This window comes from Felis catus, chromosome B2 (assembly GCF_018350175.1).
Source record: "Felis catus isolate Fca126 chromosome B2, F.catus_Fca126_mat1.0, whole genome shotgun sequence".
NCBI classification, from domain to species: domain Eukaryota; kingdom Metazoa; phylum Chordata; class Mammalia; order Carnivora; family Felidae; genus Felis; species Felis catus.
Genome location: NC_058372.1, coordinates 108,935,079 through 108,948,971, shown reverse-complemented (window position 1 = coordinate 108,948,971; position 13,893 = coordinate 108,935,079). Strand labels below are relative to the sequence as shown.

General features: G+C 35.7%; 1 protein-coding gene across 8 annotated transcripts in view; it reads left to right on the top strand.

The window, feature by feature from the left end:
- TBC1D32 (TBC1 domain family member 32) overlaps nt 1-13,893 on the top strand; it is a 204,315-nt gene that overhangs the window by 16,557 nt on the left and 173,865 nt on the right. For 7 of the 8 annotated variants that reach the window (XM_045057969.1, XM_045057971.1, XM_011282635.4 and 4 more), the window contains exon 4: nt 3,087-3,264. In XM_045057969.1, the coding sequence (XP_044913904.1) occupies nt 3,087-3,264 (178 nt within the window). Of the gene's footprint in view, nt 1-3,086; nt 3,265-6,811; nt 7,849-13,893 lie in introns of those variants that run through there. The other variant, XM_045057972.1, reaches the window with a different exon arrangement.

Here is a 13,893-nt window from a genome sequence, read left to right as displayed (position 1 = left end):
GATTATTTTCTTAAACATTTTGATATTTATTTATTTTTATTTGAGAGAGAGCACAAACAGGAGAGAGAGAGAGAGAGAGAGAGAGAGAGAGAGAGAGAGAGAGAGAGGGAGAGAGGGAGAGAGGGGGAGAGAGAGAGAGAGAGAGAGAGAGAGAGAGAGAGAGAGAGAGAGAGAGAGAGAATATTAAGCAGGCTCCATGCTTAGTGCAGAGCCCTACGCAGGGCTCAGTCCTACGACCCTGGGATCATGATCTGAGCTGAAAACCAAGAGTCAGACAGTCAACCAACTGAGCCACCCAGGTTCCTCGATATTTATTTTTTAAATAGAGTTTTACAGAATAAAGAATTCATTTGTAGGGTCTATCATCGGTTCCTCATATATGTAAGAACTACTCACCATGTAAAATTTGCAGGGTTAATTGATGTGGTTTTTATTCGTTACCTCTTAGAACTTTTTCTTATTTTGACTTCTTGGAGTATTGAATGAGGCTTCTTAATAGTGTTCATAGTCCATCCTGTGTTTGTTTTTCTTTGGCTTTTTCAAAACGGCCAAAACTTAAACAGTGGCTACTATTTAAGTATATAGTTCATTTGATATTTAGGGTCTGGCTCTCTAGCTTTTTTGTTTGTTTTTGATGTTTAAATCTTAAGAATTATTATTCTTGGGGTGCCTGGCTGGCTCAGTTGGTAGAGCATGTGATTCTAGTTCTTGGTTGTGAGTTTGAGCCCCATGTTGGTGGAGAGATTACTTAAAATTTTTAAAAAGAATAAAAAGAATTATTCTTATTTTTTTCTCTGGACAGTTTGCTGATACTTCTTGCAGAAGAATTCATGTTGGTATTTTCAAACAGTTCTGGAGGAAAATGAAACTTAAAGATTTTCTGTGGATTTTACTTACTTACCCTTAATCTTACCTTATACATCATTGAGATTTTACTTTTATATGTCTTCATTAAATTACCATATTGTAATTTTTAAGGGGACAGGGCTTCTCTCGTTTACATGGCTATACCTAACTGCAAAGGAGTTTGGGGACTGTAGTTTAGACTTGTGTCCAGCTATAATCCACTTACTGTGGAAGAAGAGAGCAGCTTTTGATGGATAGGTCTTGATTGCTCCCAGGGCATTGTTATGTTTCCCTATTTCTTGCTGCTGAGAATGTGTAGAGGAGAAAGCTGGAGCCTCTTCTCTGTTATCCTATAGCTACTTTGCCAATTAGTCTAGTGAGTGTTTTAGGATTCTTTCTTGCTCTTTGTATCCTCTTACCTCAAACTTGGATCTTCCCTGGACTCTTTCTTACCTCTGTAACAGTTCTCTTCTATACATGTTTTCTTCCTATATTGTTTCTAATTATTAACCATCTAATTTAATATTTTTGTGTTTTCTCACAGTTTCTGGTGCTTTGAAAATCTATACATCTATAACTATGTATTATATTAAATTTGCTTCTAGTTATATATTACATAAATTATGTTGCTAAATCATTAAATGTATGAGAATATATTTTAAGTTATGTATAGAATTATGTATGTGTTTTTTTTTTTTAATTTTTTTTTTCAACATTTATTTATTTTTGGGACAGAGAGAGACAGAGCATGAACGGGGGAGGGGCAGAGAGAGAGGGAGACACAGAATCGGAAACAGGCTCCAGGCTCTGAGCCATCAGCCCAGAGCCTGATGCGGGGCTCGAACTCACAGACCGCGAGATCGTGACCTGGCTGAAGTCGGACACTTAACCGACTGCGCCACCCAGGCGCCCCTAGAATTATGTATGTTTAATAATATGTAATTTGTATCATATAATTTAAAATAGATCGTAAAACTCCTTTAAACTTTAAAATCTTAGTCTTCTATCCAAATCCCCCAGCATGGTTTTATCTTTTAATATGAGAATAACTCACCTATTCTTCCTTTGATTTGTGGAGTTACAATGACCCATATACCAGAAATACAAAGAAAGAGGAAGTTTCTGTGCCTATTTTCCTCAAGTATTTTCATTATTAAATGATAAATGATAAACATATGCATCATACTTTATATTTACAAAGAACTTTCAGATACATACTCTTATGTTTTGCTACAGCTAAGTGAAATAGGTCAGGTAGATTGTATTCTTTTTGTCACATTTTATAACTGAGGAAAATGAAACTTACCTGGGATGACAAATCCGGTATGTAAAGTCATCAGGATTGTAATCCAGGTTTTCTGATTCCAAATTTAGTATTGTATTCACTATGTTTACTTAAATATTTATGGCTTTTTTGTTTTAAATGTAGAAATTTCAATGGTCCAGGTCACATATTCCTCATTTGTAAAATAAAGGGTTAGATTAGATTTTTTTTTTTATAGTTTCATCTAGCTCTAAAATTCTATTTCTAGGGTTTTGGGCATCTCAATCTAATATTAATGTGGATGTTTCAGAGTTTGCACTTAATAAGTAGAGAAATTTATTTATAAGTTCTTTCTGAGATTTTCAGACCCATGGAGCTAAAAGGGATTTAGAAGCCATCCATTTCAAACTCTTACCTATTTCAGGAATCCCTTTTTTAACATTACTGACAGTGGGTTTTTTAGTCTCTGTTTTGAAGGACCCACTGACAGCTTAACTCTTATTTAGGTCTCAATGGTGGCTATAGATATAAAGTATAGGCAGGGAAAAGGGAAGGAAAGAAAATAGAGGAAGGGAGGAAAATAGAGAAAGAGGTAGAAATAAAACAAGGAATAAAAGTGACATGTAAAATAGACTGTTTTGATAGTATGATAATAACAGTTGACTGTTGCTAATTACTGGTATCCGTACCATTGGAACATCTTGCCTTAGATTCTGTTAATTTTACTACCTTGGTCCATGTAATCAGATGAAGAAACCTGGGGAATAACATATTTTATACTTCCTATTAATTTTTATTTCTGTTGTATGAATTGTTGTGCCATTTGTTCCTTAAGAAAAACTGACTTGCATTTTTTTTCTTTCAAATTGTGCTTTTAAAGGGACTTTACAGAAAAAATAATAAGATAGTTTAATTGAGCTGAGCGTTTTAATTTGTGCTAATAGTTTTTCTTACCAAGACTGCTTTGAATTTAAAGATACAAAGACATGATGCATTCCCTGAAGAACATCATGATGGTAGTGGTGGAATCTATGATTAACAAGTTTGAAGAAGATGAGGTACGGAGTCAAGAGAGTCAGAAAAAAATCCAGAAGGAGAAGAGCAACAGTTACTGCACAGACAATTGCTCTGATAGTGATTCATCTTTCAATCAGGTGTGTTGTTTTGTTTTGCATTTATGTCTTGAAATGATTATTGATTTATTTATTTATTTATTTATTTATTTATTTAATGTTTATTTTTGAGAGAGACAGAGACAGAATGCAAGTGGGTTAGGGACAGAGAGAGGGAGACACAGAATCCGAAGTGGGCTCCAGGCTCCGAGCTATCAGCACAGAGCCCGATGCCGGGCTCGAACTCATGAGCTGTGAGATCATGACCTGAGCCGAAGTCAGACGCTCAACCGACTGAGCCACCCAGGTGCCCCTTGAAATGATATTTAATAATCAGTAGCTTCAATACATTTTTTGTTAGCTAGATTTTTTTCTGCTTTCCAGTTTTAAGATTTATCTAATCTTAAATAATTAATCTTAAAAATCTTAAAAATATGTTTATCTAACCTTAAAGATTCAGTACATGAAATAACATCTTCCAGAATTATATGTTCAGTGATTGATTACATTATATCTAAGACAAATCTTAATGAGGTATGGAAATAAACTAATTGATTTTGGATTAAAAAAATAACACTTGAAAGATCTGCTTAAGGTTTAAACAAAACATCTTATTCCCAATTGATTTTTATTAATCAAAGTTTAACTACATTATAGATAAGATATAGAGATAAAACATTTCCCTTATCTTCTGAGATGAAAGTTGCTCTAAATTGTTAGTTTTAAAACATGAGCTTCTTTTTGGCATCAAGAGATTTGAGGTTTTACATTTTCTCTTTCCAGGTTATTGGAATCCTTGTCACTTGGCTAGAGCAAAGCTAGCAGAAAGGCCACTGGTTAGACTAGACCTAATAGAAGACAAAGGAAACTAGTTAGAATAAAGCTTTATGCATGTACCATGAACTTGCCCACAAAAACTTTCAGGGCAGATAGAGTTGGTCTGACCTTTCTGTGAATCCTACCTGATATTTCTAATGAAACATTTTCACCTAATTAATGCTAATGTTGGGATATAGCTATAACAGATCCTAATAACTATATGCCAAAAAGATTTGGGGAGTTGGGGTGAAATGTGAAAAAGTATGTATATTGGTCACAGTTGAGACTGCACTTATGAAGGAAAAATGTTTGGAAGTAGTTAAGGCAGAACTTAAAAGTTGCTCTGCTAAGGAGAGATTGTGCTAAGTTTTGAATTTTACAAGTCAAGTTTGTTTTCTTTATTTTTAAAGATTTTTAATTAATTAATTAGTTTTTTAGGCTTATTTACTTATTTTTGAGACAGAGAGAGCACAAGTTGGGGAGAGGCAGAGAGAGAGGGGGACACAGAATTCGAAGCAGGCCCCAGGCTCTGACCTATCAGCACACCACAGCCTGATGCACAAGGCTCAAACCCATGAACTGTGAGGTCATGACCTGAGCCAATGTTGGACGTTTAATGGACTGAGCCACCCAGGTGCCCCTCAAGTTTGTTTTCTTGATATGATGGAGGAAATGGCAAAGATTATGAATTTTCTTCACATTGTAGCCCTTAATATTTCCTTGTTGACGGACTCTTTGGAAGAAACTGGGTTATAAGGATTTTAGTTTTGTTTTATTTCAGTAGGTTTATGGAACTGCTTCTTCAGATTAAGGACTTTCTGGAATTAAAAAGCATAGGAAAACCCAACTTTAGGACTCTGGGGGCTCACAGGATCATACTTTCTTACTGATTTGATGAACCATCTGGTTACATTGGAATTGAACAATGAAAGAAAAATAAAATGGAATATCTTTAATTTGTTCTAAGAAGTCCAGGTGTTCAGACTAAATTATTTCCAGTCCTAGAATTGTAGGTTTTTGAAGAAATTCAAAGCTTTGGTGGAAATGGGGTCATACTTTCTAAAGATGTTCTTGTTTTTTATTTTGTTCAGGTTTTATTCTTGGGAACAAATCAGACTTTAAGTTTATATGGCTTCTTTTGGGATGTCCACAGGGTATAACTGCATTTTCAAGTGTTTGCCCCATGAGTATGACTTTATTTCAGAAAGCTCTAATTGAGTTGAAAGTGAACTGTGTCCACCAGTAAGGCATGGGATCCCTGGACTTTTGGAAAAAAGATATGAATGCCACAACTACCCGGACAGCTCTTTTAGTTTGGCAGAACTCTAGGAGATGTGTGGGTATGCTTTTGCTTAGTGAAAGGAGACTCTCTTACGTGTAAATTACTAAAGAGAGGCTGAATTAATATGTTCAGGGTTGAAAAGGTGTCCGAATATATATCAGTCATTCATTCCAGTAAATACTGATGTTGGTAATAATGCTTTCCAAATTGATAAATTATTTGCTCTGGACTTAGAAAAATCTGAATTGTTCTATGAATAACATTGAGTAAACAATTCTGATGCTGCTGTTGGTTTTTTGTTTTTTCATTTGATAATTTCATTTTATTTTTTTTTTAACTTACATCCAAATTAGTTAGCATATAGTGCAACAATGATTTCAGGAGTAGATTCCTTAGTGCCCCTTACCCATTTAGCCCATCCCCCCTCCCACATCCCCTCCAGTAACCCTCAGTTTGTTCTCCATATTTATAAGTCTCTTCTGTTTTGTCCCCCTCCCTGTTTTTATATTATTTTTGTTTCCCTTGCCTTATGGTCATCTGTTTTGTCTCTTAAAGTTTTCATGTGAGTGAAGTCATATGATATTTGTCTTTCTCTGACTAATTTCACTTAGCATAATACCCTCCAGTTCCATCCACATAGTTGCAAATGTCAAGATTTCATTCTTTTTGATTGCTGAGTAATACTCCATTGTATGTATGTATATATATATATATATATATATATACATACATACATATATATGTATATATATATGTATATATATATATATATACATATACATATATACATATATATATATATATATACATCTTTTTATCCATTCACCCATCGATGGACATTTGGGCTCTTTCCATACTTTGGCTATTGTTGATAGTGCTGCTATAAACATGGGGGTGCATGTGTCCCTTTGAAACAGGACACCTGTATCCCTCGGATAGATGCCTAGTAGTGCAATTGCTGGGTCGTAGGGTAGTTCTATTTTTAGTTTTTTGAGGAACCTCTGTACTGTTTTCCAGAGTGGCTGCACCAGCTTGCATTCCCATGCTGTTTTGATACTAGTAGAAAATTTCTAGTTTGCGAACAGAGTAGGCTTTATTTCATTGTTAGTATTTTTAAAATTGCAGCCTGGTTATATATGGATTTCTGACCTATTATTGAAAATCTTTGGACATGGTTGGCCTTGGACACTATTAATGTATGTTTGAGAATATTAAAAAATAGAGAGATTGGTTTTTATTATAATTTTGAACAGAGCACTGAAAAGATTTGGTATTGTGATTAAACCTTGAAAAAAGTAAGGTAATGCAAACCTTGAAAGAAGCAAGGTAATGTTGGAAAGATAGAAATAATAATACTAGCTGTCTGTTATTGAGATTTCTGCCATATATTGGTCCCTGTACTTGACTTTGTCTTTACTATAGGTGTTACTAGTCAACTTTACAGGAAAAAAAGGCAAGGTTATAGGTAAGTAATTTGCCCAAACTCATATTGCTAGTTAGGAGTGAACTGTGAATTTAAGCCTGGTTTCTCACCCTCTAAAGTCTTTGTTCCATGCTTATACTACCTGGAGACTGCTTGAGTTCAAATTTTGGTTCCACCACTTACTAGCTGTGTGACCCTGGACAAATGTCTTAACTTCCCTGTGCCATAGTGTTTCTCATTTGTAAAATGGGAACAATAATACCACTTAACCTCATATGGTTATTGAGACTGTTAACAGAGTTAATGTGTATCAAGTCCTTAGAACTGTTGCTGCTGCTCTATATATGTTAGCTTTCATGTCTTAAAGGATGTGCTGAAGTCGATGCCATTCAGAGACATACTAAAATAGAGTGTCTCAGCTGTGGTCCTGTGTGGTTTCTAACTGAGCTTTTCTGGGTCATTTTCTACAGCTGGGAAGGAAGAGGATTACCTCTAATATACATTAAGCTTTTAAAAGTCATGTCCTTTTCTATTGCAGTTGTTTTGTTTTCTTCTTTCTTAACCATATTCAGTGTGGTACAGCACAGGCATTTTGCTGTTTTATAGTGTGCAAACTATTTAATTATGTTCCAAAGGAACCCCAAGGTGTACACTGTGTGGAGGAGGTGAGTTTAGGATAGCATTAACCTGTTGCCCTTGCATAATGTGAACCTATTTAAGGCATTTACTGTTTATTTGCTTTCAAGACAGGCTATGTTTGAAACCCATCCTTGGTATCTATGGTAGGCAGTTTAAAGGACCCCTTGAAGATATCCATGTCTGAATCCCCCAAACCTGTGAATATATTAGCTTACATGGCCCAAGGGTCTTTGTTAATGTGATTAAATTAAGGATCTTCAGCTGGGAAGACTATCCTCATCAAGGAGAGTCAAATATAATCAATCACAGCCATCTGTATAGGAGAGCCTCAGGAGGGTCAGAGTCAGGGAAGGTACTGTGTAGGTTGAAATAGACGCTGGAGTGAGGCGGTTGTTGGCTTTGAGGATAGAAGGAAGCCTATGAGCTAAGGAAAACTGCAGGCAATCTTTAGAGGCTGGAAAAGGTAAGGAAATGAATTCTGCCCCAGAGCCTCCAGAAGCAACACAACCCTGCTGATGTGTTTTAGATTTGTGACCTCCAGAACTGTAAGATAATAAATGCATTGTTCTTTTGAGTCCCTAAGATTATGGTAATTTTTAAAGCAGCAATAGGAAACTACTGTATTAGGGCCTCTATCCCTGTTAGTTCACCTGTCTTCACCTCTCACACAAAGGCCAGGGCTGATCTTCCCTGTTTTTTAATTCATAGAAAAGGAGATACTATTCCTTCAACTTTGTGCTTGAACCACCTCCTGGGAACAGTCTGAACTCCATCTTGTGCTAGGCTTTGAATTTTTCCAGTAAGATTTTTTGTGTAGCTTTTTCCCTTTACTGGGTGGATGGTCTCTCTTCTGTCTTTGAGAGTATTTGCTTTCAAGGACCCTAATGTATGTTTTATCCGGACTTCTCAAACCTTAGAGTATTTTGAGTTCAACCCATTTTCTGGCCTCTCCTAAAGTCTTCAAAGCTTTTACAGTGCTCTTTTTGGTGAGGAATTCTGCTTTTGAGGATTTCATGCTACGGAGTCTTGTAAGACTCCTCTTTTTCAGCAACATCAGCCAGAGAACAGGAGGAAATACACAGCCCAAACTGCACTTCACAAGTTCTTCCATCTCTAGTTACCCTCAATTCATAAGATTTTGATTATTCTTGTTTTATAAGCAGAAAAAGGTAGGAGCCTAAAGTCTTAAAGGCAGAAATGAAAGGGAAAGGTAGCTGAAACTAGAGAACAGGAAGATGGTAGCACTGATAATGCAGCTGCTTCATTTTAGGCTGGAGGCAGGTGGATTGCCGGGAGGTTTGGGTAGGTGCAGGTGTGACCTTGCTTGCTTGCCTAATAGTCATCTCTTGAGACAGTCTGACACCAGAAAAACTAATTTCTTTGATTAGCAGTGCTAAGTATCTTCTTGATGAATATCTAAAGTTTCTTTATACTTTAAAATATTAATAGATTTTTGTTATTACCTCTCAATGGCAGCACTTTTAAAGTGAAAGCTGTTTTTGTTAAACCATAAGACATAGGAAATTAAGGAACATTTTTCATTTGAACATGTTTTTAAAGCATTGCTTTTGTTTTGAATTAGTAACTTTGTTCCGTATTTAAGGCATAATGAAAGGCAGGCTCATAATTTAAAAAGTTTTAGAAGCACTAAAATTTGAAAAAGCTATTCTACAGGAAACTAAGTCATTCTGAATCTTGGAGACAAACCAGTCTGAAACAAAGTTTTGCTCTGCCATCGATGCATTGTGGACCTTGGTTTCTTCTCTCGGTGCCTCGGTTTTCTTATCTGTTACAGTGGAGATAGTAATAGAACCTACCTTATAGGTTGCTTTATGGACTTAATGTATGTAAAGCATTTTCAACACAACCTGGCATAAGAACTAAATGTTTGCTGTTGTCCTATTTATCATCATTGGGTGATTTTTAAAATTAAAAATAGAGAAATTGCGCATTTAGACATATTAAAGCCTGAAATATCATTAGGTTTGATAGTTATATATTTCTTATTTCCAATAGTTATATTGTTCAGACCACAGTAATGTTGTCTGTCTTTGCTTGTATTTTAATGGTTTATACAGTTTACAAGCCAAACATTTGGAGACTTCTAGGGTACATTAATTTTGAGGGTAGTTTGATTTTATTTAAGTGTAGTCATTGAATAATGTGAATATTCTTTAGTATATGTTGTAATTAATTATGATAACTGTTACCAAAAAAATTACAGAATGATTAATTTTTGCAATCTTTAGTAAATTTCAATTGAAAGAAATCTATCCCAATCTTATTTTAGCATATAAATACCTTTAATTAGGATCTATATGATTATACAGAGGACCAAGTCTTAGATTATCAATCTTATTTCTTGCTCTTTCTCCTTAGAATGTGCTAGAAATGATTTGTGTAGCTTATGCTTTAACATATGTAAATATGTTGGGGAAGAAACTTCCTATAGGAAGTACCTATATTGATATTGCCAACAGATATGTTGCTCTACAAATCAAGTGGGCCGATACTAGTCACCCCAGGAATTTTCAATCTAAGAAATGTCTAGAACATCTGAAAAATCTTAAATTGGTGTTAAATGGGACACACTATCTACTTTGCTCTAGTTATCAAAGTTATTAGTTGGTTGCTATCACAATTGATGTTCATTCACTGATGCACAATAACACACAGCTACCTTAAAAAAACAAAAGGGTAACCTTTAAGGCAAATATTAGGCTCATTCTCATGTCCGGTGTAACAAAAGTTTTCATTGCTTAAATAACATTTTTAAAGAGTAGTATATACTATGTTTTTTTTCTTTTTTTCCAAAAATTTTTAAATGTTTATTTTTGAGAGAGACAGAGACAGAGTGCAAGCAGGGAAGGACAGAGAGAGAGAGGGAGACACAGATCTGGAGCAGGTTCCAGGCTCTGAGCTGTCAACACAGAGCCGACTTGGGGCTTGAACCCACAAACTGCGAGATCATGACCTGAACTGAAGTTGGACGCTTAACTGACTGAGTCACCTAGGTGCCCCAGTATGTACTATATTTAAGATAATTAACAGAATTCATAATTAAGTGATAAAGGGGTAGTAAATAGATTGATGAGGCAGCTCCAAACAAATAACTATTAAAGGCTATGCTTTTTTTTCTTTTTTTAAAAAAGATTTTATTTTTTTGTTTTATTTCTTTTTAAATTTATTTATTTTGAGAAAGAAAGGGGAGGGGGAGAGAATGAGTGGGAGAGGGGCAGAGAGGGGAGAGAAATGATCCTAAGCAGGCTTCGAGCTGTTAGTACTGAGCCTGACTTAGGGCTCAAACTCATGAATCATGAGATCATGACCTGTGCTGAATCAAAGAGCCAGATGCTTAACCAGTTAAGCCACCCAGGTGCCCCAAGATTTTATTATTTTTAAGCAATCTCTACACTCAATGCAGGGCTTGAACCCACAACCCCAAGATCGAGAGTTGCACACTCCACCCTTTGAGTCAGCCAGGTGCCCCAAGTCTGTGCTTTTTACATTTGTATTATCACCTGGGAGAAAAGGCAAGTATGGTAGAATTGAGGGACTTCAGCCCAACAAATATGTATTCAGCATATATTTTGTGTAATATTTTGTAATAGACACTGCAAAAGTGAAAAGATTAATTATATACACATTATATCTTCAAGGAGCTTACTTGAGATGAAGAGGATATGTACACAAATAACAGAGTTGTAAGGTAGAAATAATGTGTCTTAGGAAATCTAAAGAAGAATCCTTGTAACTAAGAATATCAAAGCAATAGAGGAAAGTATGTTAGACAAGGGAATGGACAAAAGCTCTCAATCAACAAAGAATGGCATATTGGGGAACCTGTAGTTTATGTGAAGAGTTTGAACAAAGAGTTTGTGAGGAGTAAATGGAAAGGGTAGGTTAAGGCCAAATTATGGAGCAAGGATTAGATCTTAATTATTGCTCCTAGCTTTAAAATTCAAGTGCCTGGTACATAATAGGTATCTGAAACATAGTAGATGCCAAATAAATATTTAAGGAATAAATGAATGCATTCAAAGGATAAACTGGATTGTTTTGTAAGTAAAAGGAAATCATTTTAAGTTTCTGAACAGAAAAATGTGTTCGGGAGATTTACTTGAGTTATGTGCAGAAGGGCATGAGTGGGTAAAAAAGCTGAAGAAGGCCTGAACTGAGGAGGCTTTGTAGGAATAAATAGTGACTGATGTGAGAATTACAGACATAGGATCATTAAACTTGGGCAGGAGGGTAGTGCAGAGTGGGTTTTGGGCAGGAGGGTAGTGCAGAGTGGGTATAGAGTCAAAAGTCTAGCTATGATTTCAAGCCAAAGTGGCTACAAGACCATGGGGTGTCATAAACCACGCCTGGGATTAGAAAGGAGGTTTAGGTGTGGAGAAGAATATGGAAGTTCACTTTTATTTATTTTTAAAGATTTTGAATTTCAAGTACCAGTAAGGTATCTCAATGGTGTAACAAGTGTTGAAAATGCAGGATTCAAGAAAAGTTGGGGATAACACAGTATGAGTCATCTCTGTTTAATTCCTATGGAAGCCACCTAAAATAGGCGAGACCCTAGGAAACACAGTTTCAGAGGGCCAGGAGAAACCAAAAGGTGGGTCATACAAGAAGGTGCCAAACCACAATGCACTGGGTAGGAACTTGCAGGGGTGGGGGTGGGGTGAATTTCAAGGTGGAAGTGATGGTAACTAGCTGTAATGAAGGCTAGAGGGAATTTAAGGAGGGGGGTGAATTTCAAGGTGGAAGTGATGGTAATTAGCTGCAATGAAGGCTAGAGGGAAGTCTATCATGAGGGCTAAGAAAAGATCTTTTAATTTGGCTAACTCACCACAGAATAATATTGGGGGAAAGAGGAAGTAATTTGAGGGATCATCATGTTGATTAGCCTTAATCATTTTGTTAAATAAAAGGCAAAACCATTTTCAGAGAGTAAGGGTTGCTTGTTTGGAGTATTGCACAGAAGATTAGAAACAAAGGCTTTGTCACAGAGAGCATTTAAGTAGATGAATTTTGTTAAGGTCTATGTAATTACCCTTTTTGACTGCTACTTTGACATAATATTGGTTGCTTCCCCAAATATGAACTCACTGTAGTTGAGAATGTTCAAAAAATGTCTGGCTCCCCATTTATCAGGGTTGTTGTAGAGCATGCCTCTATATTGAAAAAGAGACTAGATTAGAATGGGAATCTATGGAAATCAATGAAATATATCTTTAGATTTTTTGATCTTGAATAGGTAGTTGGTAGGTAGAGTCAGTTATTTTATATTTTTTCATAGAAAATTTCCTGAGAGGGGCGCCTGGGGGACTCCGTGGTTAAGCATCTGACTTCGGTCACGATCTCACAGTTTGTGGGTTCGAGCCCTGCATCAGGTTCTGTGTGGACAGCTCAGGGCCTGGGGCCTGCTTTGGATTCTGTGTCTCCCACTCTCTCTGCCCCTTCCCTGCTTGTGCTCTGTCTCTCAAAAATAAATAAACATTAAAAATTTTTCAAAAAAAATTTCTTGAGAAACAGGAAATTTACTTTGCAGTTAAAAATTTTATAACAATAAAGCAAAAGACTTTACCATTTTCCCATTTAATTCTTACAGTGATGCTGGGAGGTAGATGTGAAAAATGAGGATGGGGTTAAAGACTCCAGAGTCATATAACTAGTTTGAGCTGGGATTTGAAACTTCATCTATCCAATTAAGATTCATGTCCTTGAAACTGTAGTTCTTTTTAGTAAGCTGGACAGCATTTTAGACATAGATAATGATCTGGTAAAAGTCATGATGGAAGTAGACAGAAGAAATAAAGTTTATAAGAGAGGCAAAAGGGCTAGGTAAAGGGGGGGGGAAGTTTTTCTAGCAATAGAGTAGAATGAGTATGTATATACACATATACTTTACATACATTTTAGACACTTATACGCATGTGTATATATACTGCTGAAAGTACATATATGCATTAGGTATCACAAATGCATATTAGCACTTATGCTTATATATATACTATTTTAGATATTCTATGTTATCTTTTTTTCATTTCAAGACTGCTACATTCATATACTTATGTTTGTCATTGGTAATTATTCATAAATTTTAGTATTTTAATTGTAATACAAAAGTTCAAAGTTAAAGATTTAATATATAGTGCTTTTTAAAAGTAGCATGTATCAGAGTTCTTCACAGTTGAACTATATACTTTTAGAAAGGAAGAAAACTCAGCAAAACCTGAGACTCTTTAAGAAATGAAGTATTGGTCTGTTATGTTTTTTTTTTTTTTTTTTTTTTTTATAAAGTGGTTATGTACCCTGTATTGTTAGGGACCATGTAGCATTGTGGGAAGACTCACTTTGGAGTCATTTATGTATTAAACTAATGTATATTGAGGGCCTATGAGGCACTGATTCAGGTATTGGGGATGCTATAGTGAAAAAAGACCAAGAGTGTTGCCCAGCGGGAGGAATGGCAATGGCAAAGGTTCTTAGGCTAAAGTGAGCATGG